At 41.2% G+C, this 25,937-nt stretch overlaps 1 protein-coding gene across 1 annotated transcript in view; it reads left to right on the forward strand.

Moving 5' to 3' along the window:
- The window catches only part of UGT8 (UDP glycosyltransferase 8), a 54,775-nt gene that overhangs the window by 17,809 nt on the left and 11,029 nt on the right, over positions 1–25,937 (forward strand). Inside the window, exon 2 of the mRNA XM_075420887.1 lies at positions 8,933–9,756. Coding sequence (XP_075277002.1) covers positions 8,935–9,756 — 822 coding nt within the window. The 5' untranslated portion in view covers positions 8,933–8,934. The remainder of the gene's footprint in view (positions 1–8,932; positions 9,757–25,937) is intronic.

Below are 25,937 nucleotides of genomic sequence, written 5' to 3' on the forward strand. Positions count from 1 at the left end.
TCCCAGAGTATGCGGGCCTTGCTATGGTTTATAAGTGACTTTGTTTAAGAGATTTAATGTATTACTGTTAATAACTTCAGAAATCTCATATAAATTCATAATTATTCATAGAACAGTAAAGATAATATTTGTAAATCTTTAGTCTTGTTAGGTGTGATCAGTCTTTTCAGAAGTTTAGGATTGTTTTCCATAACCATGAAGACTCATTTAAAGCTGTTCTTTTAGAAAGTTAGTGGCAAGGTGCTACCAAGAATATTGATCTTGGTCACTTGGTATAAATTCATCTTAATAGGACATTGCGCCTTGCATAAGAGTTCCATACCCATGTAACTTCATAAAGATCTGTATGCTAGCATGTCTGTTGAAAATACTTTGTGTACTAACTGTACAACTTATATTTTGAAAGAAGGGTGCCTCTTTTCTTCTACCTTACTGCCTTTTGAGTGAGGATTTTTTTAAAATAGTTTTTCCGCAATTTCAGAGTACAAAAGCTTAGGTAAAATCCTTCTGATGCTGTGAAAAACCGGAATTGAAGATTCAGTAGTCGGAAGACTGTTAAGCAGGTATTTTTCATTACGGCGCCGGGCACACAGGGGATCTCTCCTCCAAACGTGTGCACCGAAAGGACACACTTACTAGGTATTTATGCAGTGTTAACGCACACGTACACATTTACTACGTTTGCAAGAAATGCTTATCATAGTTTTACCAAGAACTCATTAGTATATGGTAATGTCTGTCATGCATGTTTGTTTGGCGTCTCTTGGTGATCGGCAGGATCTTCAGATTATCCTGCAGCCTCCTTATCTCTGTCATTTGTATACCTGTTCTCCCAAGGCCCAGCCACCTAAAGGGATTATTGAGGAGTCCCTTGTCTTGCAACCGTCCCAATTATTCACAAAGAACCAAGTCTTCTTTTGATTGTGCAATGGTTCTGACCACCTGAAGTGATAACATCCCCTACATGTTACATTTGTTACAGTCACAGTTATCAATAGGAAAAATTTAAGACTATAAATCCAAAGGTTATGCAATACCTGTTATCAGTCTCTTCCTAGATAATGTAATGGTTTGCTGCTCTGAGGCTCTGTGCATTCACACATTTCTGATGCTTTTGTCTGTTTTACGCGCATGGCTTCCTTGGTAGCAACCGTCCTAATCTTAAACTGTGATTTGCTGCCTGAAGTCAGTTTATGGGCCTGATTTACTTTAATGCTCCTAAAGGATTATGGAATAGTATTTCCTATTACCTACAGGATATGTACAGTACAGCAAACAGTATTACAGGTTAAGAACATATTTTACAATTGCCAGCTTAAAGGGTTTAGGAGTCAAGTTGTACTTTTAGCTTGAAAGAACATGGTCTTTTTTACTGTTGTCTGTTACACCACGAATGAAAATCTTCCTGTGTCTGTGATAATTTGGTCATTTTCTGAGATCTGCTGCTATACGTAATTTGGTCTGTGCACTTCCTCAGGTGGCATTTCCTGACTCTGGTGCTTGTCAAAAAAATACTGATGAGGACTGGCATGAAATCTTACAGAGAATGTTTTGAGGGTAACTTGAAAAATTATTTGTATTGTTTCAAGAGATGTCTTGGAGTATGTCAGAAACAGAAAGACAGACCACTGCTTTTCTCTGTTCATTCTCCCCCAATTTTGTATCCATGTACTGCTTTCATGCTTGTGTGCATGTATATGTTTTTGTCTTTAGGATCAGCTGCTTGCGTGTGGCTGGTACAGGCACCCAAACCAAATCCTAGCTGAATTTGTATCACTGAATCATCCTGTAACCAGTGTTAGAGAACCTTTTATTTGTTTTGGAATATTTTCTTCCTCTTTGAGCTTTATACTTAACTGTGAGTGCATTTTGTTAGTCATTCCTTGCTATCTTAGGCTTGATAAAATGCTTTGCTCATAGGGCTTTGGTCATGCAACTAACATTGTAGGGCTTGGTTCTGTATGTGTTTAACTGAAATGTTTACAAGCCTGTGAAGGTTGGATACCATGCTTTATCTGTAAAACTGTGTTTAATAAGAGCTAGAGCAAACAGATTTGCACATAAAATAAGTTAACGTCAATGGGATTTTGAGTAGGCAGGGCAGAACTGGAGCTTCAGTAAATCAGGTAATGCCAGTAACGCATCAGGTAACCATCTGAGATCCATGCTCATTTCTCTCTCCTGTTTAATGCTTCCTTTTTATTACGAGCTCTAGTAAACCCTAGCCAGTAGCTGCTTATGTGCTTTTCGGAGGGGGTTTGTAGTGCTGTCAGTAACCAGTTGTCTTTTAGTCACAGCCTAGCTCAGCATTTTTCTTACCATGCTTTTGATCATGTCTCTTCTTACAGCTACAATACATGCCATCTTAAAATAAATGTGCTATGTATGTATGTTTACCTGTGGTAAATGCTGCTGTTGGGCTTGGTAAGGGGGGATTGGCTGCTGATATGACACTGCACTGCTTATGGTTCTGGTTTTTGACTTCAGATGGAGACATGAGCAGGTGGGATAACTGATGTTGAGTTTGACTTGGTGAAAGAAAAGCAGCCAGCTCTGCAGCAGGCTGGCCTAGAGCCCATTGCAGGCAGTTGCGATATGTAGCTAGTAACTGGTCAAGATCCACTTGCCCTATGTGGAAACTGCATCAAATTTGCAGCTTTTAATAAAAGTTTAGTTGATGATAAAGTATACTTTTTTTTTTTGGTGGGTTTTCTGTTTTTCTGCCTTTTGTTCCAGTTGGCTCAGATCACTAATGTGAAATTTTGGAGAGTTTACAGCTCTAAAAGCAGAGTTTGCATTCCCTCTGCTAAAATACTGAGCTTTGTGTAGTGAACTAGTAGTGAAGAGAGGACAATACTGTGAGCAAGATTAATAAATCTGCACATTACCAAAACTCTGGTGACAGTTTGCAGTGCTGAAATGCATGCAAATCTCTAATTTGCCCCATTTTTGATAACTATACTCCTGTGATGCATACCATTAGCTTTCCGTTCGGGCATAGTGATTTCGGTACTAATTAGCATCCACACTTGGGTTTGCAGAGGTGGAAGTCTAGTTGGTAAGCTTGCTTTTAATGTGTAGTGGTGCCTGTTAGATTGTAGTGAGTAATTTGAGCTCTTTGGGTAAGGTGAGAGTGATCAGCAGCAAGAAAGATTGCTCCTTCACTGTCAATACAGGGCTGCTGTTTAGTATGAGGGGCACCTTTCTAGGCAGAGGTCCCGGTCTTCTGACCAGACTCCCCAGGTAAACTCAACAAAACTTAGTAAATCTAAAGAAAGGCTGAAAGGAATGGAAGAACTTGAAAAAACTAATGGCAGCACTGAATTCCATCTCTGTAAAACTTCATTTGCTGCTTTAGAAATCAGGAGCGTTATGTGTTATTAGTGAATAAAAAGGACTCTTTATATCGTTATGGTACGTGTTTCAGTGCATAAGAACTGTTTACTTTTTTTGAGTAGTGATAAATATTCGTGCAGTTTGAATTCAAGCTGTGTTGCGTACAGAGGTGCGCGAGAGCCTCTTTTGCTTCTAGATCTCACTATAGTGGAGGAAAACACTGACAATGTTGCTGGCTTGAAAATGGTTGTTTCTGGGAGATTCAGAAATAGTACGTAGGCAGCCAGTGGTATTAAGCAGAAAAAAACCCCAAATATGCCTGTACGTTTTAGTTACAGAGTCATTAGCAGATATTAAGGGTTGGCAGTAAAGCTGATCTTTGGCATGTATTCCAGTACTGTAGTTGACTGTTATGTAAATTATCAATTTGAATTATTTTTAAACCATTTTTATGGTTGAAATATAACTGTATTATTAGTTCAGTTTTATGATATTCATTGAATCATTAAGACTTTTTCATATAATTTATATAAATGTAAATGTTACTCAGTTTCTTTCCGCGTTGCCCAATTTAAGTATCAGGCCTTTGTGAACAGTGGGAGGGAAGGATCCTTCCCCTTATTTTTTCCTCTGAAAGTCACCAATTTCTATATGGTCACACTTCTTATTCTAGATCCTGCTTGTTCTTTCTGGGTGAATGGAAAAATACTTCTTTAAATCAGGAATTTGAACTGTTTTGGTTAGCTGAAAACATCTCTCCAGCAGTCTTCTGTGGATGTGCTTGGTTTTTCTGTAACACACTTTAAAACTCGTACTTTCGTTTGAAAAAAACACACATGTAGGTCGTTAACTTTAAGAGAAGCGGTTGGAATAGGTTTAATGTTTCACCTCTTGGTGTTTCTTTAATATTTAACTTTTTCTTGCTGCACTCCAAAAGATGAACTCCTTACAATCGGCAGCTAGTTTCACTCATCTAAAGCCACTCTGAATCTTTTTTTTTTCCTCCATATGGTGGTTTTTAGGGCTTTTTGGCTGAAAGTACTAATGGCTTCAATTCACTGATAATTTTGTGGGTTCTTTTGCGTTGTGGTTTTTTTTAATTTTAGAAAATCTGGATTTTTCTTTTCGCCCTCTATTATGAAAGGATGTTGTATACTAGCTCAGACACCAAAACAGCTTTATTTAATGGATATAAATCCTAAGCAGCAGGACTTAGGATAAAGGCAGAAAATGGTTTTATATTATTAACTATCTTGGAGAAGTGCATTGTCCTCTGGCTTTGCGTTTTCTTTACTGCTTTTCTGTCAGGACACTTGGCAATTCTATTTCATGCTCCTGGTATTCGGAAACAGAAAGCATTTGTGTTAGATGTTAATCCTTTTTATTTATTTTGTCAAGTGATTTGTTCTGGGAGTTCACCCCTGGAGTATGACTGGAAGTTAGTGGAAATAGTCCCTGTGCTCTGGTTTCGATTAGCTGGCTTCCAGCTGAGCACCACCTCATGATTTTCCTGACCCCTGTAAAGCCCCCTGTGCCTAAGGGGGTGCTCACTGCTTTTGGAGATGAGCCGAATCGGAAATTCCCACTGAAATAGGCAAGCCTCCACAGCTCGCTCTGTCTTGGTGGAAATATTTGAGGTGCTGAAGGAGTTCATTGCTGAGGATGGTTGGCGTGAAGGGGCATCCGAGACTGAGCCAGGAGCTGAGCCTGGGCAGTCTCGTGTTGTTCCTCAGCTGGTGGCACCAATCACCGACCGCTTCCCCCCCCCCCCCCCCCCCGTCTCAGTTTGCCAAATGGGACTTATGCTTGTGATAAATAGGCTTTCAAAGTGCTGTTACCTATTGACCTTGTTCCTGTTAAATACAAACCTTCCAAGCTCCCTGCTTTTGTCTAGCCAGGGGATGAAATGATGAGGCTTCATCCTGCAGGTTCCTGCCAAAAGTTCAATATAAGGCCAAAGCCATTTTTCCCCAGTAAAAATGTCACTTAATCAGCACTTCTCTAACGGTATCGTATGTTTAATATCTCTGTGACTTGGCGCAGGTCCTGTACATATATTTTTCCCATCCCTGTGGAAAATGCTTGTATTAAAAATGGGAGTTGCATAATACACTTTTGAGAACTGATTTTTTCTTCATCAGTTCTGAAGGTACTGTGAACTACTGACATCTGGGGAAGCGGGTTGTGTCACCTCTTGACGCTGGTACACCTCAGGAGGAGAAAAACTTGTGTTTGGTGAATTGCTTGTAGTTACATTGACAGATTTTCATGTTAGGTTGGCAGTGCTTTATAGTATCTTCATAAAGAGTAAAATATCCAATGCCATTCCCATTTCAAATGTTGTTGCTGGGTGAAGGTGGGGATGGGAGGTGGTGGGGTGGTGGTGTCATCCTCCCAGGGAAGTACGGCAGTGGTTCCCATGGCTTTTGGTGGCATGTGCATAACCCTGGTAGTGGAAAATACACCTTGGGGCTAAGGATTTTATCTTCCTGTACTGGGTCAGGAGATCAAAGTACAGCTGGCAAGCCTGCATCTGGCAACCTGTTGGATCATGACTAGTCCTGAGGCTCCTGGTACCTTCGATTTACACCGCTGATAAAAACATTAACTGTTTTGGAGTTTCCCAATCCTTACACCTCCATTTACGGTTTTGCAATACTGCTGCTGTTGACGAGCAGTAACTTAATGCCATGGGAATGCTTATAGCATGGAGAGATGTAATAGATATATTTTTTTTTTCCAAGTTTGAGTAATCATTTTTCTTGGCTATTTCATTGATGAACCATTATTTACTTATTTTCTAAAACCATACTTGCCTAAAGGGTGCTGTCCTCCAGTGGGGCACTGCTGGAGACAGCTGAGCACAGATTGTTGGTACCAATATTGATCGCTATGCCAAGTCTGTGTAATTCTGCACTTGCACACGCCTCTGTTGTGGCTTGAAACCTGTGAGCTTTACAGATGGGAGCTAAGTGGGATCCCATCCCACTTAGCTCCCACTGAGTGGGGCTTGGTGCTGGCATGTCCTTCGAACGGGAGCTCCTGGGAGGGCAGCTGAGCTCTGTGGTGTGCTGCGGTTTTCTAGAAAGCCTCCAGTGAAAGCAAAGGCCTAAACTAAAAAGGCAGTTTAATACCTTAAGCTGTCTGGTAGGTCAGGCCTTCATGCTGGGAGGTAAGCTGTTTCTCATATAGTAAGAATGCCTTTTCCAACTTTATTGGAGAGTGAATAGGATTGCTGTTTAGTTGGATTTAACTGCTACTATTCACTGAGGAGGAGATGTTTTAAGGTAATCTCCAGCACTCTATTTGAGGCAGCTTGAAAATGAAATTGATCTATCCTGATGTCAACCAGTGGTGCAGTGTAGTGAAGATTTCATATGCTACTCGTAATATTTGCAGCAAGTAATTTCCTCCCTCTTCCCCTGAAGCGTTGTCTCTGCAAAATTGAGCTTTGTGCCTAGAAACAGTGAAGCCTCCGAGTACTTCCCAGAACGCTTCATCAGCCTGTGCATGTGGTGGTGATGTGGAGATCTCGATGAATTCTCTGTATTTCAGTTCCTCACTGCTTGTCCATGGGTACCATAAGGTCTTGCTGTGCATCTTCGTGCTGTGGCCTTTGTCTTGGGAAGGAAAAAACCCAAACCCACAAAAAACATAGCTCTGTGCCTGAATGAATTTTTTTTGTGCACACACTACTGCCGGTGACAGTTAATTTTAAATTGGTAGAGTTCTCTAAGTGATGGTTGGTAGTCCCCTAGGCAGTGGCTAACGTTTCTGAAGGCAAGTGTGGAGGAGGCTTAAAATCCAGTGAGGACTTTTAAATCAAGTTTCTCACATGAAATAGTCAATGTACCTTGTGGTAGTTTTCCAACTTCGCTTGGGCTTGCTATGTGCTTATAAATGTTTCAAAGTCAAGCCACTTGCAGAAACTGGAGTAGGAGAATATTTGGGGCTTCTTTTGGGAAGCTCAATATTATATATTGGATGAAGTATGAATAACAACAAATATGAAATGCTCTGTTGGTGAGTTGGTAACTCACGTAACATTAAAAAAAAAAATCTAGAAGTCCTGTGCAATCTATTGTAGGAGGGTTATAAGATGACACTGTAAGGAGATAACAAGGACTGAGTAGCAGTGTTACCTGTTTCTGTTGTGCGTATTTATAAAGGGCATTGCAAGAGACTCAGGTTTCCATGTGCGTTGGTTTGACATGAGAAGAAAGCAGACTGGCTTGACTTGCACTTGTTTGTCTGTATTAGGAGGGTTAAAGTGACTGAGGAGCTTTCTGTCATGCTCTCTCTGCTTCTGATGCACTTTGCTTCTGTCTGGTGTGTACAGCATTTTATAGGCTTTACTTACCAAAACATGGAGCAGGGGGGAAGTATTTTCCCTTTGACTGGAAGCCTGCCACTGTCAGGAACTCGATGTGTTTAGGATAGCAGTGGGGCTTTCAGCGTAGGTTAGAGTGAGTGCTCAAGTGCTGATTCAGGTAGGTTCAGAATAAAGTACTTCTGTAAGTGCTTCAGTGGAAGTTGCAGTGTTCACGTATGTAGTACTAACTCTTGTTATTTCATGTGTTCTTGTACGTAAAGTGTGATTTTTGAAAGCTAAAAGTAGTTAAGTTGGTTGTTACTCGAAGGTAGCATCTTCCTGCCAGATTCCGACTTTCCACTCCAATGTGTCTGATCAGCGTTCATACTACAGAAAAACATTGCATGAATTTGCATGTCCTTGTCGGAGAAAAAAGACTCTGTATCATCTGTATTCCCACTGGCTTGTATGAAAACAAAACAGCAGAAAATGTTATCCTTAAACCAGAATAGAGAGTTGCAGCTGGAAGGAGGACAGCTTGAAAGCTGTGGGCATCTATCAGACAAGACCTTGTGGTAGAAATGCTCATAAGCATGTTAAGAATAGTGTGAAGTGTGACACGCTCAAACTGCAAAATTTAAGGTGACACATTAGAAGTTCCAGTTGAGGGGGCAAGACTGAATTGTATTTGTAAAGAGTCATCTTATATCCTGTGCACTCAGAATCACCAGTGCATCCTTTGGGTCTCGTGTGAGGATTTTAGCCTTTGAGTCTTTGAACTTAGCATGTCTCTTATTCACTTAGTACATTACAATGACAATAATGCAGTTGTGCTTTTAAAAATAATCCTAAACGTAGCAGGATCTAGCGTTCAGAGCTGACCTCAAGAGCTTAGAGCTGTTGGATGGTATGTATAATTTGGAAGTGGTGCATGTGGTATTTGCATGGAGGGCACCAACCTCATTGTGTCAGCTGGTTTTCCTGCCATTTAAAGTAGGTGCCATATTAATGTCTGTGTTAAAAGAAGTCTCTTGTCTACCCTTAATGTAAGGCAGAAAGGGAGGGGACGGGAAAAGGCAGATCTCACGGGAAACCGAGCGCTACCAAATGCGCTCTGAAGCTGAATGGCTGTCTTGTTCCCTGTGACCGCTGCAAAGACATCTTCAGAACAGGGAGATGTAATTAGCTTTCATGGGACAGCCACATAATAACTTTTTCTTTAACTTCCCAGGTAGCATACAAACCAGTTTTCTGTTGATGTAATGCTTGTATTTCTCATTTCAGCTATGAAGCCGTACGCTCCAGCTTTCTTTCTCCTGTGGAGTGCTGTTGGGATAGCGAGGGCTGCCAAAATCGTTGTTGTGCCGCCAATTATGTTTGAAAGCCATCTTTATATTTTCAAGACTCTGGCCTCAGCCTTGCATGACCAAGGTCACCAGACAGTGTTTCTCCTCTCTGAAGGCAGAGAGATTCCTCCATCTAATCACTATAGACTTCAGCGCTACCCAGGGATCTTTAACAGCAGCACCTCGGATGATTTTCTCCAGTCCAAGATGAGGAGTATCTTCTCTGGGAGACTGACAGCCCTCGAACTGTTCGATATCCTGGACCACTATTCTGAGAACTGTGACATGATCGTTGGCAACCAAAACCTCATGCGTGCCCTGAAACAGGAAAAATTTGACCTGCTCCTGGTAGATCCCAATGAGATGTGTGGATTTGTTATAGCTCATCTTTTAGGGGTTAAATATGCCGTCTTTTCCACTGGCCTCTGGTATCCAGCAGAAGTGGGTGCACCAGCTCCACTGTCTTACGTTCCAGAATTTAACTCGCTGCTCACAGATCACATGAACCTATTTGAGAGGATTAAAAATACTTTTGTTTATCTGATTTCAAGATTTGGAGTCAGTTTTTTGGTTCTGCCAAAATATGAAAGGATAATGCAGAAATACAAGGTTCTGCCAGAACGGTCCATGTATGACTTGGTTCATGGATCCAGCCTGTGGATGCTTTGTACTGATATAGCACTGGAATTTCCAAGACCTACGCTACCCAATGTTGTTTATGTGGGAGGAATCCTAACCAAACCGGCCAGCCGTCTGCCAGAAGTAAGGTTTGCTGAGCTTTGCAGTAATTTCTGTGGTATCTGGTTGACCTCATATGATGAGTGGCAGTTTTTAAGCAGTGAATTTCAAATGGGATCTAGTGTCTTTTGTTTGCTGCTTGTTAAGATACACCCTTGAAGTCACTGGAAGTAGCTTGGGGTGGTGGTGAGGATACAAACTCATCAGAATGAATCTCTTGTGGTTGCAGGAAGTATTTTGCTTAGGGTAAGATGCTTAATGATACAGTAGAGGGAAAAACAGCACATGCTATCTTGGAAATTACATCTGTGGGTTAAAATGGGAATAGAGGAGGACAGATGAATACTGTTTATGCTAAAAAGCCTGCTGATAGGTTGTGCTATCTAATTTCATAGTATTAATGCTTTTATGGAGAGTTTGCTTCCCTTGGTTTGATAAGTAAAAATGTGTTTAGAACTGTATAAACATGAAGAAACTATAGGCCAAGAAATGGAGGTGATTGGAGTTGACATAAATGGCACCATTACTGTACTCGGATATGAATTTTTATTGTACGCTTACTGGTCATCAGGTATTGAACTTCAGACTGAAGTACTGATAGTGACTGGATTGATTCCAGAAATCCTGGCTGCACAGATTAATAATTAAATTTGATTACTCCAGTATATCATATGATCTTTGATATCTGATATCCAAGGATGCCTCTGTTCAGCAACACAATGGTGAGTGATCGGCAGAACAAAATTTCACAGAAAACCATGTCGCTTACATTTATGTATACAAAAACAAATAGGTCTTGAACTGGAGATGATCCACCATTCTGTGATTCTGTGATTAATGGATGCTTCTGGCGGGTCATAAATGGGTAGGTAGACCTGCTCAACAGTTTACTTCTAAAAATGCCTCATTCAGCCTTCGCATTTTGCGTGAAAACTGCCAGGCCCACTTTTATCTGTTTTGGCCTGAAAATTAGTCATGGAAGGCTAGCAAGTTTTTTTTTTTTTTGTGTAGTGTGGTGGTATTATTATTATTATTATTTTTTTTTTTTTTTTAATTCCTCGCACTGACTTAGTACGTTTTTTCACCAACTCAGAAACATCATACATTTGACTGATTTGGGCTGCAGGATGAGCCAATTCTGTCAACTTTTTTTCCTCCCCTGTTCAACTTTAAATGTGTCTGAGCTGAATGACAGCAGGCATTTGCATCACACTGTGAACGTGCTAGTGGTTATATCTGAACTTATACTACTGTCTGTTCTCCAAGATGTCATCAGAGATGACCATAACAGTGCTGCTTCTAATTGGTTCTTCCTGTATGTACATTAATGTGTTTGTGTTTAGAAAGTGTCAGGCTGCACAGATATCCTGAGAAGGCAGACTAAAAGTATCCCTGTGCTGTCTAAACAAAGTTCAGCCCTATTCTCGCTGGGAAAAACTTGCTGGGTGAATTGAGTTTCAGCTCTTCATTTTCCAAACCAGTATTTTTCTTGTTCCATAAGAAGAAAAATGTCTTTGTTGTATGATAAATTTGGGCACCGTGTCAACATTGTCTATTTTTTTCTGCGTAGATTGGTCTTTAGGGTAAAAAATAAACTGTCCTCAAAAGCAGATGTTTGCTTTGCTATAAAATCGACTGGAAGCAAGTGAAAGGAGCATTTTTCTTTCGATGTTTTGCTATAGAGATGTGTTTGTGTGTAGATATATATATTTGTACACACATATAAATATATATTTGGAGCCTTTAGAGAATAATTTGTGTACTGTATGTATTTGCTGTGGAGCCACAGATGTTAACTTGTTACAATATCTTACAATGCGAGAAGGTGGAACAGTATGTTAAATGTTTAATATAACCAGACTGACAGTGACTTTGAAATAGACCTGTAGGTAGAGTATATGCTGGGGGGCAAAAAATCCTGTAATTATTTATGAACTGAGACATTATGTACTTTCTCTGCAGTTTGATTGGACAATTCATTCTTAACAACGTTCTAAGCACGGGATTTGATTGAAAGCAGGAGAGACAAAGTGACTGTGTTCATCTTTTATCAAATAATTTGTCCACGCCTAAACTGTTACGCAGAATCCCGTGTGGTATGTTTTGTAGGTAAATTATTAGGCAGGCAGTTTGTTTTTACTGAACAGTTCGATAACATTCATAACTGTCGCTCTATTCTGGAAGATTAAAATTGGATAGCTGGTGCTGCGACTGTTTTCAGCTATTGCTGCATCTCTAAGGCAGGAGCTTTTGCTAATTTATTTTCTGCAGCTTTTAGCCTGGTGCGTTAAGGTGAGCCAGAAGCAGAGCTAGTTCATGTTTCTGTGCTAGGCTGGAAATAGTGATGCTTCAGGTGCTGTCTTATAAATGAAAGCAAAGTTCCTGCCCAGAGATGGTAATCAGAAAAGAGGCATGTGGCTGGAGATAACAGCTTTAGCAGGCGAATTTAAGCTACTATTACAAGACGCTCAGGTCTCTTACATTCTCCAAAACTGCTTGTATGTAGCCTAGTCCACTTTTTCTGGTAGAGAAGTATTAGGAAAAAAATCTGTGGTGTTTTTTTCAAGTCCAAAATGCCTGCGCAACACAAAATACTGAGGCACCTCAGCAGTGACACTGCTGCATCGTTGGCAGAGAGTTTGTTATTTTTTGAGGGGGCGTGAGAAGGGAAAAAAAGTAGTTTGTTTAATCAAATCGGAATTCCTACACATAGCTGAAAAGCTCTAGTTTTCTGCTGATAACACCTTAAAAAGAAAAGGCAGAGAGTAATAATTAAACAATCGAAGAGCAGAAAAAGGTCAAGGCCTTTTAAACCATTACGGGGTGGCCGTTGTTGAATTCGAGGGGGTGTGGTAGCTCTGTTCTGTGGTTGCTCAGAGTCTGCATCAGTGTTTTCCTTAACATTTCTTTAAAGAAAAGTTAGAAAAACACAGCTTTAAAGGTAGCAAGTAGCAGGTGGTGCTGAATATCTGTGTCATGTGACAGTGTGAGGGGAAACAAACTCTGTCCTTGTCCTGTCAACATTAATACTTTGGTTCAGGGCAGTGGAATGGTTTTGTAAATCCCGCAGTTATCACCGCTTGCTGCGTGTGGGTTCTCTTTGCAGAATATTTTTGATGCAGGTAAACTAGATTTGTTTTGGAGGATGTTAAGGTGGAAGCTTTTTCACCTGCGAACCAAACACTTGCTGATGTCTGATAGGAGGCATAAGGATCTGTAGCAGTGTTTGGCATTTTGGAGGGCTTAAAGTGATGTGCTTGGTGGGGGGATGCTCAGACTGGGGACCTTAACAGGTGTAGCCAAAGTCAAGCTGCTGGAGCGTGCACAGTGTGTACATGGAGCTGTTTCTGTTCCTGCTGTGCTGGCACGATGCTCGGGTAGGGGCAGGCTGCAGTCCCTACAGGGACCGTATATTATCTGCGCGTCTCACCTGTCACCCGTGAAGGGAACTGGCCTTACCGGGATGTGTCCTTACTGCCTGGCACAGGTCAGAAACCAGCAGTAGCCGATCATGCAGTTAGCTTGTGTGGCGGGCATGATTTTTAGCCGCTTCTGAGCTCTACAGCAGTTACAGCTGTGGTGCACAGCACCCAGCTCTGGTCTGCAAACTGCGAACATGTCCTCAGGTTGCAGCCTTCCCAGATGCCTTGGGAAGCTTTTGCCAGGCTCCGATGCTCCTTTTTGCTGTCCCTGAGGCAGTGCCCTGCCGTTGGTCTGTGCTTGGCGCAGTGTCCCTCAGCGCGGTTGCAGTGATCAGCGTGCTGAGGAGCAGAGCCAAGAGCCGGCGTGGAGAGTGGCAGGTCCTTTGGAGGTCACCACTGCCCGGCTCCCTGCGGTGCCTTGCGGCACGGTGCGGCTGGCTGGGGGCTTTCTCCACAGCGTAGCAGGGTTAGTCTTGCCCTTTATGGAGAGGCAGTGTATCGGTCAGTGACCGAAATTCCCGATGATGGCAGATTTCCTCCTGTGCTCTTCTGATTCCTGCTGCGGGTGGGCGAAGCTCAGCTTAACTTGGGTCGCTGTGTTTCATCGAGGTAGAAGGGTTGATGGTCACTTTGCAAAGCTCAACGTAGGCAGTAGACATCGCACAGTTACGAGTCATCTTCTGTGGTAGCTAGCGTGCTGTTCTTGATGGTTGAAGTGTGTGGATTAAGAAGGTGCTTCTTGCATAAATAGTGTGCTTTGTAAAAGACAAGCAGATGGTTGATGTGGCTGTACCCATTACTCGTAAGTGAATAAAATCTTACGTGCATAGGGGTCCAGGGTTTGTATAGTTAACTTTGAAAAGAGCGTGTTTTGGATTGCATAGAGAACAGTGCGAGTAGAGTTAGGCTTAAGAGATCGAAAGCTAGAGACAGAGGGAATATCAAGTCTTTAAGGTCATTGCTGACTTAAACTATGAAGTGTATGGTGTTACCTGGCAGTATTTTCCAGATAACTGGCAGTGGCCATTGGGAAAGTAAGAGACTCCTCTGCCTCTTTCTTATTACAGTTCTCTGGAGGGACCTTGTGAAGCTGAGTGAAGCTGGCTTTTTAAAGTAACTCACATTTTAAGAAACAATGGGGAAACTTCTGCCAAGGCATTTATATCTTGTGACTAGTTTGATTTGTAGTTAGGCATTAATGAGCCTGATAAGGTACGTCCTTGAATCAGGGTAGAAACCTGACGGGAGCTACGAGCAGCTGCCTCAGGGAATACTCGGTCCCTTGTGAGGAGGGGACAGAGGGCGCTGGGGGTGAGCAGGCGGCTTTGCTGCCAGAAAAGTGGCCGGACAGTGTTTCAAAAGGACTCCTTTCCATCAATGAATTGATGATGTAGATGCGTTTGGACGTAGGTTGGATCCTGCAGTTTGGATACAGTTATACTTGAGATAATCTGTGGCAGTGTTTAAAAAAAAAATAAATCAAGAACTCAAATGGTGCAACCCTGTAGTGTTTAAGTTGAGCTGCTGCTTTTTCACATCCGCACAGTTTTTAAAGTTTCATAACTGCCTCTGTGTGATGCAGTGCTTTTTTTTTTTCAGTGCTGGTATTGAGGTACTTTAGACTGAATGCCATTTGTTGTTGATAGGAAAAGAGAAACAAATGACAGCTCACTTTTTTTTTTTTTTTAATTCTTCTGTACTTGAGTAAAATACATTTATGCTTTTTGGTGTTCATGTTTCAGAAGCAGAAGCTGTCCTTTCAGCCACAGCTGTCAAGAAATAGTTCAGTAACTTACTTGCTCATCCCTGTAGATCTGTTATTAAATCTTGTTACATAGGTCTAGATCTGTGTAACAAACTGGTGGCTTTGAAGTATCTTCACTAAAAAATTGTTTTTTTTTTTCTGAGTCTTGCTGACAGTTTACATGTTTACTAGGTGTGTGTTAGCTGATACTGGTATTTATTTTTAAAATTAGGTGGAAGAACAAAGAGGTGTTTTATTCCTTAGATCAGATTTTTGTCCTTCATTAACGTTCAAGGACACAGTCTATAATAAGCTCTTGCAGACTGTAGCAGGAGATTTTTGCACATGGCATAGAGCCATCTTTTTTTTTGTTTTGTTTTTTTTTTTTTTTAAGTCTGGGGGATAGTTCTTTAGAGCTACTTTTGAGAGTAAATTTCTGGTGATGTGAAACAATTCCAGAGCTGTTTTAAAATGCATGTGATTGTCAGCCAGGGAGGCAAAAAGTCTCTTAAGGATGGTAGAGATTATGGGGCACTGTGTAAATTCTGTGCTGAACCATATGATCACGTATTTTGGCTCTGAAATACTTTTCAACATAAAGCTGCTTCCCTCCCAACAACTGATCTTTTGCTACACAAGTCAGCCTTGCTTAAGATCTTCAAATACTCACAGTCATGAAACTGCTGTAGTCTCCAGTCTCAGATGCACCTGTACGGCTAGGTTGGTGGGCTGTGTCTATTCCTGCTATACTGCTGCATTTTAAATTTGGGAAGATATGTGACTCGGTATCTACCTGTGTAGTGTAGGACCCAGGGAAAAGGATGCAGGGCTAATTGCAGAAGTTGGTTAAGCATCTCCAGTAAAACTTGGTCAAGAAGGCAGGCCCTCCAGGTACATACGCAAACATAAGCTGGCATCCAGTGACCTGATGAACGAACACCAAAGCTCTTCAGCAAGCCTGTGTTGTCCATCGGAAAGCAAGTTTACTTGGTTCATGGGTAGTGGTACAAGGTGGTTATTTCTTTAGCTCAAGTAATTGTGTGTATTGGGAGCGAAAAATGCAAGGTTCAGACCTTGGATGTTGCATAGATCAAATTATGAAAGTTAAAAGCCAACAGAAGTTATTTTACTTTATTTCTTTATTTACAAAAAAAATCAAAGAGATTAATATAAGCTATGATTATAAACAGGTTTTCTGGTTTGACATACTCTAATTCATCATTTTGATACTGGAATGCACAGATCAACAAGATTCATTCACTTCGCTAATGTGTGGTGCTTTAACTGTGAATGTCACTTGCAAGTTTTTAATACTGACCTGTATGTAAGACAAATAATGAGCTGGTGTTTTTTCCATGATCCACTTCTCTAGCATACTGTAGTATAATTTCTAACATTATGTAGAGAAACAAGAAAAGAACCTATTTCCAAAGGAGTACTCTGCTTCTGTAGTGTTTGGAACATGCTTGAGTTTGAACACCATGTTTGTATAGTTTGGGATGTGTTCAAAGCTGACATTTAAGAGCAGCAAGCCTAATTATTAATATTATTTATAAAAAAAAAACTTGTAACCAAGCCAACTTTTCTTTTCAGATGTCCTAGTAGCTTAAAGGTTATTTAAGTGAAGTGGGTAACTCGTGTTTGACTAATGATCTGCTAGGGCATTTGTGTATCCTCGGTTGGTGTTACGCAGCACGTGTTGTTTGGGCTGGTGAGGTGTCTGCACAGGGGCTGCTGGCAGAGGATGGAGGCTTCTGAGGAGGGACTGAGTGTGACGAGTGGGGAGGAGAAGGGACAGTTCCACACGTGGCTCCCTGCGCTGACGTTAGTGGCTGAGAGCAGGTGGTGCGTAACCTCTTCCGAGGTGTGGCTTGAAGCCTCCCGAAGAGCACTGGGAAAATCAGTAACTTCTCTGCCTAAACCAGCACCTGTCTTCCAGGTAATGCCGTTCTCATTAAAAGCTTGCCTTCAGGGGAATCATGGTTTCAGGGGGTCAGTTCTTGTTTGACTGAAACCTGGTGTGCAGTAATTTTTTCAGTGCTCAGGTTCAGTGGATGTACTTTACAGATGACCTGAAGTAAAGCCTCCTTTCACATCCCAACTGAGCAGTCCTGGCAGTGAGCTGCTTGTAGGTCACAACAGCACTTCGAACAGAAGTTTTGTTATTAACAATGTTGTCTTAACGTTTTTATATTTTTTTGTTTGTTTGTTTTTTGAAACTTCTGAGTAGGAGTGATTTTTAACACAGCGATACACCTTTGTAGTTGAGTATTAACCTTCACCTGCTGTTCTCCTGCCGGCTATAGCTCCATTGCATCTCCGCGCGTTTTCCCAGGCTGTGCCAGCCTGCCTGGGGATGCTGCGGGGCAGCATGCTGTGCCGGGGTCGCATAACCCTGGGCTAGGCAGGTGGAGGCAGGATGCCTGGCTGCTGCTGTGGGGATTCATCCTGCACAGCACGGTGCTGCCAGAGCTGCCGGCCCTGCCTGCGTCCGGACCTGGCTGGAGCAGCAGCCCCGTAAGAGGTGAAAACGGGGAATTGCTTAGTGAGTGCTGCTGTGGTGCTTGGTGTCTCTCTGCATGCTTTTTGCACAAAAGTGAGAGGGGGATGCACATAGATGGGACCCTCCTAAGAGTTTTGGAGTGCAATTCTGGTCACTCCAACCAAGTGGAGGAGCAGAAGAAGAGATTAGGGAGGTCTTATTGAAGGAGGTGAGATCTTACCGCTTAAACGCAGGCTCAGAAGCCAGCTGATCGTAAGTTTCTTAAAGAAGGGGTTATGACTGACAGCCTATTTAAAATATATAAATTTTATATAAAAATATAGGGGTGTGTGTATATCTCTGTGTGTGCATACACACACACATATATGCGTGCATATATATTTATAAGTACTAAAAAAAGAGAGAAGGGAGGAGGTACACTCGAGGGAGAAAGAAAAGCTGTTTAATCTGAAGAGGAAATGAAGAAGAACTTGCCGTTATTAAATCAAAGCTGCAGGTTACAGTTGTATCTCCTACTATCCACAGAGCATAGGTGTCACACTGGAACAATGAAAGACAAGATTTTCCCTCAAAATTAATTTATAATGTGGATTTATGGATGGGGCTGTGTGTCAGTATCTGTAATGCAGAGATCTGGATTTAAAATTCAGGTTCTTTTCAATTTTATTCTTACTGAATTCACTGCAATTTAATTTGACTCGATGTTCTGTAGACAGAGTAAGTAAAAACACTCTCCATGCTTAAAACTGTCTTAACTGTTACTTGTACAGCTTTTCTACTACGTATACAGCTACTGAAAATGTAGGAGGATTGGCAAAACCTTGATTTGCATTTACATTTAATAAATCGTAAATAACACTCTGTATGCTTGCAAGTTACACCACGGGGCTTCATGCTTAGGTAAGTGAATGCTTTTTTGGTATTTTTTAACAGGATATTGGCTCTGGCGTAGTGACAACAAGGTTTTTAATTTGAATCCTGGAATTACAATTTGAATACCTCTGCACCTGCTACTCTATGCAGTGATTTTGGTAACCTCTCTTGAAGAGCAAGCTTCTTGTTTTAGACTACCTTCCATTCATTTGAAAGGCAAGGTTGCTTTCCCAGGGTGCTTGACAAAGGTCCAGTGAGTAATGGATTTTTGACGGAGAGTGTTGCATCAGGGAAGTACTTGCACAGCAGTTTTCTGGTTGACCTCTAGTTTTAGGTAGACTGTGTTCTTGGAGGCTTCATTGGATACGCCTGAAACTCTAGAGAGCGCTGAGATACAGGAGAAAAGAGAAAGGCTTGTGGTGCTGTATTTCTTGCCTGCATTTTTGAGTCTGAATTTCATTCTTCTTTAAAGTTAAATGGACTTAAACTTTCTGTTGATGTTGGATCTTAAATGGGGAAAAGTCAGGGACAAGAAAATGCAACAGTTTAGCCATTGAAAAACATCATAAGTCGTTAAAAACCTTTCCACCCCCCCCGCATTTTGATAAGCCAAATATACAGTGTGTATATATATAAAATAATTAGTGAGAAACGTAAAAGGAAAAAGTCAGTATTTCAACAGGGCTGAATCTGTGTCTAATTAAATTGAAGAAGGACTTTATCAACAGCATTGTTAGATTAATGTGATTAATGTGCACTAACAGAAAACAGTTCAGATCTTACAGTTTGTTTCCCAACTTGAGAGTGTTAGCATGGCTTTAACCAGCAAGGAAATAAAGGCATTTGGTCTAATACCATAACATGAGTATGCTTTTTAATGTCTGCTGAGTATTGTTTTTGGAATTATCTTAGTCTATGCTAATAGAACTAGAAAAAATAATGTGAATATTAACTGCATGGACTTTGTGTATGTAGAATGAGATTTATGGGCATCTTAACAGTATGTGGCACAGGTCAGCCAACATCGGTATATCTGGGGAAGATAAGATATAAATTTACTGAGACTTTAGAAGTACCCTGCCTTTTCTGTTTCGGTTTTAGAAGTTTGAGGTTGACTTCAGACAGGAGAATAAATGAAGGGAAAGGAGAGGGGGAGAGACCAGAAGAAATACGTTTAGTTACAGGATCGCAACAGAGGAGATCGGTGACCGAGAGCAATTTGTACCTGAGAAAAGAGAACAACTAACTTGCATTTAATCCAGAGGGAAATGGTGGGGTTGGGAAGGATCTTGTCCTGGTTGGGAGCAGCGTGGCTGCTGCTAATTCAACTAACTGAGCCTGATGATATGAAAAAGAACAAACCCTGATAAAATGGGACAAGCATGTTTGCCTCCTGGCCATCGCTTTTTAAAGACAGGAATTTAGTATTGGAAAAATAACCTTCAGAGTGTGACATACACGCTAGCCAATGCAGAGATGTTGAGCTGAGCCAGCAGAAGGCAGCTGGATGTGTTGAGTCAGGGAGGTGCAAGCCATCCTCTGCTCGGTGCAGTCGGGTGTTTGCTGTGGTGTCCCATGTCCTTTGCTCATTAGAGCAAATAAAAGAAAAACTATTTTTGGTTGTAAACTAGTTGTTTACAAATTCATGGCAAGTAAATACAAACAGCATACTTTGCCTAAAGTGATGGTGTTTCTCTGGGTTTGCTGTAGACTGACACGTAATTTTATAACTTCCAGATTATATGATACGACCCCGTTTGTTCAGTGATAGTGAAGGTGATGTTATGGCATCTGTATGACCTTTAAATGCCTGTGCACAAATGTTGTTTTTTAGTAAAATTTGCAATGAGGTTAAAAATGTATTGATATAGCATTTAAATATTTCCCATGAAAGAAGTACTGTTTAAAAGATGCCAGAAAAGTTAGGACACTAATAAAAAAGGTCTGTGTACCTTTCTGTTTGTTTATCAGTGAGTATCTCCTTTCTAAAGATGACTTTATGTGGCTGCTTATTTATTTATTTTGAAATAGATCTGGTGTTGTCTGCTCTAAGCAGCATTTTGTAGTAGAAGTTGCATAGTATGCCTGTGCTCTCCATTGGGGAATGGTGGTTTGCAACCATATTCAAAGAACAGGCATTTGTGCTATTACACATTTGAATCGAGCAGCTGAACAGGGAAAGCTTCAGATATTAAACCCGGTTATGTTAGTATTTGTGTACTTTGTTTATCTGCAACAAAGCTCAGTATTAGGCACCACTGGTTACTGCCAGCTGGGTCCTCAATCTATAGTCACAGCTGTGCATTTAGCATCTAAGCCTGCTAAGAATAGCTAATTAGAAAATCAAACAGAACAAAGCTCACACAGTAGGGTCAGCACAATAGCATTCCTGTCTGAGAATGGTAAAAAGATTTATTCTGTTTTTTTTTAATTCCTCCCCCTCGCGCCTATAGTACAGCATAGATCAATAAGTGTTTATTCTGGCTATGCACGAACAGGGAGAACATCAGTAAAAGACCGGCACATACTCAAAAACCTTCACTCTTCAGTAATGTAGTGTCACACAGAAATTGTTACTCACAGGCAACCAAACTTGGAAAAAAGAACAAGGCAGGATCGTAACGTCTGCTCCTGTGCAAAGCTCGGACTGCAATAAAAATTACCCACGTTGAAGAAGGTGAAGCCTGCTTAGGCAGCCTTTGAACAGTGTCTATCACAGACTCAAGGCAGTGTTTTAAAAGCAAGCAGGCAACTTTTGAGAGGAGTGAAATCACCACAAAGCCAATCAGCTACCATGTGAAACTCTGTGCCTAGGGAAGGAAGGGAACAGTAGGTGTCTGGCTGCCTTTGCTTGATCTGGGCAAGTGCCATACCTCTGTGAGACCTGTATGTGTGTTTAATTATCATTCATTAAATGGGTTTAGGAAGTGCAATGGCTGTGGAATGTGGTCAAAGATGAATCTGTACTGCCTCTGCAACTCGGTGTGCCAGGGTTAGTCAGTCACAACAGAAGTGAAACTAGATATTTGAATGAACAGGTAGGGAGCTTGAAAAGAAGGTTCATCATTTCAGTCTCTTCTACTGTTTTGCTCAAAGAACATGCATTCGCACAAAAGTTGACTTGAAAACAGGCAGAGGGCTGACAGGGTTTAGCTCAGTGTTGTAACTGGGGCTCCCTTAAACATTTCATATCTTAGCATGCATTGATTTTTTTTTTTTTTAAAGCACTTAAGTGCAAATGGTAATTAATGTCTGTATTAGAAGATGTTTTGTTGGGGATGTATATAAAGCTGTAATAGGATGAAAACAAAAATTCAGTTGGTGTAGTTCACAGTTCAGAAACTGAACATGTGCGATAGTAGACTTGAAATGTTTTCTGTCTTTTACGTGGGCTGACTTACGTGAGGTCGTACTGTGCCTAGTGAGGAGATGGGGGTGAGCAAGAAGAGATGTGATCTGTCTGGCTGTAGATGCTCAGATTTATCCTTTGGGTGAGCCTCTCTGCTGACTGCTGAGATAGCCTGGAGAAAATGGCCTCCCTCTCTGAAGTCATTTTTGTGAATATTTCTGCAGTTCCAGACTCTTCAGCTATGTTTCAGTGTCTTTAAAATTTCTGGAAAATCCTGGTATGCACCTGTGTATCCAGCTTAATGCTTTGTTAATGTCAGTTTGTTCTTGGTGTGACCTTACAGAGAAGAATTCCATTTTTAATGCTTATTCAGCTACAAGTATGTGAGTGCCTGATGTAAGGGTTTTTTGTGTTTTTTTTAATTCTGTTGAAAATTTGGCTTTCAAGATCATTAAGGTTTGAGGGCAATAATTGTTTGAGGTTTCCTAGTTTGGAAGGTGAAAGCCAGGTCTCTGTTTCTAAGTTTCTGGTCTGTGTGTCAAGTTTGCAGTGTAGCCTCAGTGAAGCAAATGTGTGCTGGCTATGCTAGGACTTCAGCTAATCGAGGCAAGAGTGTTTCTTTCTATGCAACAAAAACTGAAAATACTTATGTTTTGGGGGATAAAAGTGATCAGGTGCCCTGTTACAGTTACTGAAAGAGATAACCATTTAAAGAAGTGCTTGTCATTACAGTGTATGTGTAAAGATTGAATTAAATGTAAAAGTCAAAGGTGTTTCCTTCTCACTTGTATGTTCAGTTGAAGTTTGAAAAAAGAATTTGAGGAAGACTCAATAATGCAGCTTTTCATATAATAACTCTCCAGACCTTTACTCTAGTTTCAGACCTCAAAAGTTGTAATTTCAAATATTAAGTATCCTTTACTTAGGTTAAAAAAACCCACAATGAATTTGCAGTGAACCTGAACATCTTTTAAACTGGGCAAAAGGAGGTCACTTTCCTGCTGCAAGCGGGAAGTTGTAAAATGCTGCCTGAACAGGGGGCGCCACTTTCAGTGAAGGCAGCTCTAATGACTCATGCTGACTCAGTGCATTTTCATACGGTGCGTAATTAGATCAGGAAGACAGAATATGCTGGAGGTCAAAAGTGTAAGTGGATTTAAGAAAAAGGGGTAGATTCATGGGGAATAAGTCTAGGTGTCTGCTTAGCGTACAGTGTTGGAGTGGTAATTTCATTGAGACCGGTACACTTTGGGTGTTAGGGCTAATAGGGTCTTAATGAATGAAAAGGTAGGAAGGTGACTAAAGGCTATACTGGCTAGATGTGTTGAAACTGTGGGCAGACAGAATTGTCCTGTGGCATCAGTGTGTTCTCTTCCACGACTAAGGTTTTGTGAGGATTGCTCGAAGCTTGTGTTTTGCACCGTTAAATCTGCATTGCGGTCACTGCAGTGCAATTCCTGAAGTAAACATTAGGAATGTATATGCATGAATTAAGTGATGTACATAGCCATAGTAATAATGCTGATTAAGTATTTAGTCTTTTTCGTGTGCCAAGGTCATAGCCTGCTCTTGATGTACTGTATCACTTCTATACCTTGTATGCATGCCACATAAAGAACACAGAAAGCAAAACAAAAAACTGAGCTGTTGTGCCATGGCCCAGCCAGTTGTACCAGGACAACTAGATCTGTCTTGCAACCAAAGACCTATGAACGCCACTCACTTGGATTCAGTTTTGCTAGATCTTCAGTTTAGAAAGTCAGTACTAAAAAGCTGTCAGGAGAAATAATTGCAACAAGATAAAGGAACCTGAGAATAATAGACTCCACCAGGTCACAAACTTGGGGAGCTCTGCAAGGAGGCAGTGTAAGCCCCACATTCTTGATTTCCTCATTTTTACCCAACTCTTGCATTTTTAGCAGTGCTTAGTGATCCCATTTAATTAAGGCTGTGTTATGCCAGGAATCACAGATGTATGCAAGGAGAACCCTTGTCCTGACAAGTCTGTAGTTCATTTTCTGCAGTCTGTGCATGGTACTGAGCTCCAGCACCCCTCTGGGGAAGCAGGTTGGAAAGTGGCTGCAGATCAGAAGGCAGGCAAGCGACTCCTCTTACTACCAGCACGATGTAAAACTGAAGTAAAATAAGGATGAATTTGAGTGGGGGAAAAAAGAGCCTTTCGGTTGATGTCAAAATACGACAAGCTGAGTTCAAACTCTTCTGGACTTTCTCGAGATTGACACAGGACAGTTTTGAACGTGACTGTATGAGGGATCAAAATCATATTCTTGCTAATTTTGCATCCTAAAAGAATTTTTTTTTTTTTTTTTTCCTGAGGAAAACTTTGAATTCCTTTGCTTCTGATTTGGATTGGCTGGACATCATCCACCTCTGGTCTGGAAGCCCATGGTAGCCGTGTAGGTGGCTGTTCTGTCTGAGCTAAGTCCCTGCTTGTTGCACTTGTGTTAGTTGTTATCTGCCCATTGGATCAGAGCTGATTTGCACCTGACCAACTCGGAGCATGGCAAACCTCATTTCACTGTCTCTTGCTCATGTGGACCTGTCTGTAGGGGAAGCATGCCTGATTTCCGAAGTTAGTTAAAATCTTGCTGTGCAAACTTCTGTTGCTTGGATCCCAGTTTGAGAGCTTGCGAGCGTGCATTTGTGTGTGGCCACACTTACGAAGTGGGTCAGGAGAGGGAGCACTCGGATAATAAGCTTCAGTTCATACAAAATGAAGCAGTTTGTGTTTGTTGATTTTTATTTTAATAAATAATAATAAATTTTATAATACAATAATACAATTATATTATTATTTAATATGATAATTTTTATTTTAATAAATAATAAGAAATTTATTTTAATATGGCAAACAAATTCCATCTTTTGAGCCTGGTGGCAGGATCTTGTCTTGCCTGTCAAGATGTTACCCCTTTGTACGTGTTATGTTCCGCTGAAGCAGTGGGATTACCTTCAAAGGGAAGGGCTACAGAGGTTTGGTTATGAAATCAGCCATAACACGAAGCAGATTGTTTTGCAGTTGCACAACAATAAAATGCAAAAGCCTGTTTGTGGGGTGACTCTTAGTTCCATGGTACATTGTAAAGTTCCTTTCTTTTTTTCCCTACATAAAATTCCAAGTACTTAATAGCTATTTGTTATACATGGGGATTTTGAATGCTATTTTAGAAAACCCATGAGAAGGAAATATTTTATACCTTTTCTATGTATATGTAATGATGTATAATTCTTACTATGCGAATACGTCAGAGTTGTCAAGTCTTGCAATTTCCAGTGAAGCACAGAGGAGCAGTAGCTTTGGGAGCCATTCCTCAGCTAGAACAGACTGATCTCTAGCAGCAGAAACCATGTGTCTGACCAAGCATAAGTAGTCACAGGTAGGACTTCCTTATGCTGAATGAGAAATATTTGAGCAGTAGTGCCAGCTATCCTGTTTTTGTCCTTGTTAAAAAGCAAACACGCCTTCAGTGACTTTGTGCCACTGGTCACAACCATTTGGGCTCTGCAGTGTAGCCAGTTTTCAGTCCCACCTCACTGTCCATTTGTGTAGCCAGTACCTCATCAGTTTGTGAGGCTGTGGTGGGAGGCTGTGTGAAAGCCTTGCTCAGGTCAAGGCAGATAACATCCTCTGCTCTCACCACATTCACTGAGCCAGTTTTCTCGCTGTAGAACGCTGTCAGATTGATCAAGCTGATTTTCTTTCTGTAAATCCATGTTGACTGCTCCATTCATGTTGTGCTTAATATCTTTGGAAATGATCTCTCCAGGATTATTTGCTCCATCACCTCCTAGCAATCAAGGAGCTAAGCAGTCCATCAGGTCCCATATACTTTTGTATGTCCAGTTCATTTAAAAGTAGCCTAGCCTTATCTTCCATTGAGGGTAGGTCTTCCTTGCTCCAGAGTTTCCCTCTGGTCTGAGGGACCTGGGGTTGCTGAAGTCCAGCCTTACCCGTAAAGACTGAGATGAAGAAAGCAAGAAGTACCTTGGCCTTTACCATATATTTTTTGTCACCAGGTCCCTTGTCCCATTCAGCAGTAGGCCCATGCTTTCCCTGGTCGGTCTTTTGCTGCTAATGTTCCATGCTGCTCTTCATGTTGCTTACCAGATTCAGCTGCAAATGGGCTTTGGCTTTCCAAACCCTGTTGCTGCAAGCTCAGGCAGTGTCTGTATATTCCCCTAGGCCACCTGTCCCTGTTTCTACCTCATGTATGCTTACTTTTTACATCGAATCTTGCCAGGAGTTCTTTGTTCATCCTCCTGCCACCTTTGCTTACTTTCCTGCTCAGCAGC

This window comes from Opisthocomus hoazin, chromosome 5 (genome assembly GCF_030867145.1).
Source record: "Opisthocomus hoazin isolate bOpiHoa1 chromosome 5, bOpiHoa1.hap1, whole genome shotgun sequence".
Taxonomy (NCBI): domain Eukaryota; kingdom Metazoa; phylum Chordata; class Aves; order Opisthocomiformes; family Opisthocomidae; genus Opisthocomus; species Opisthocomus hoazin.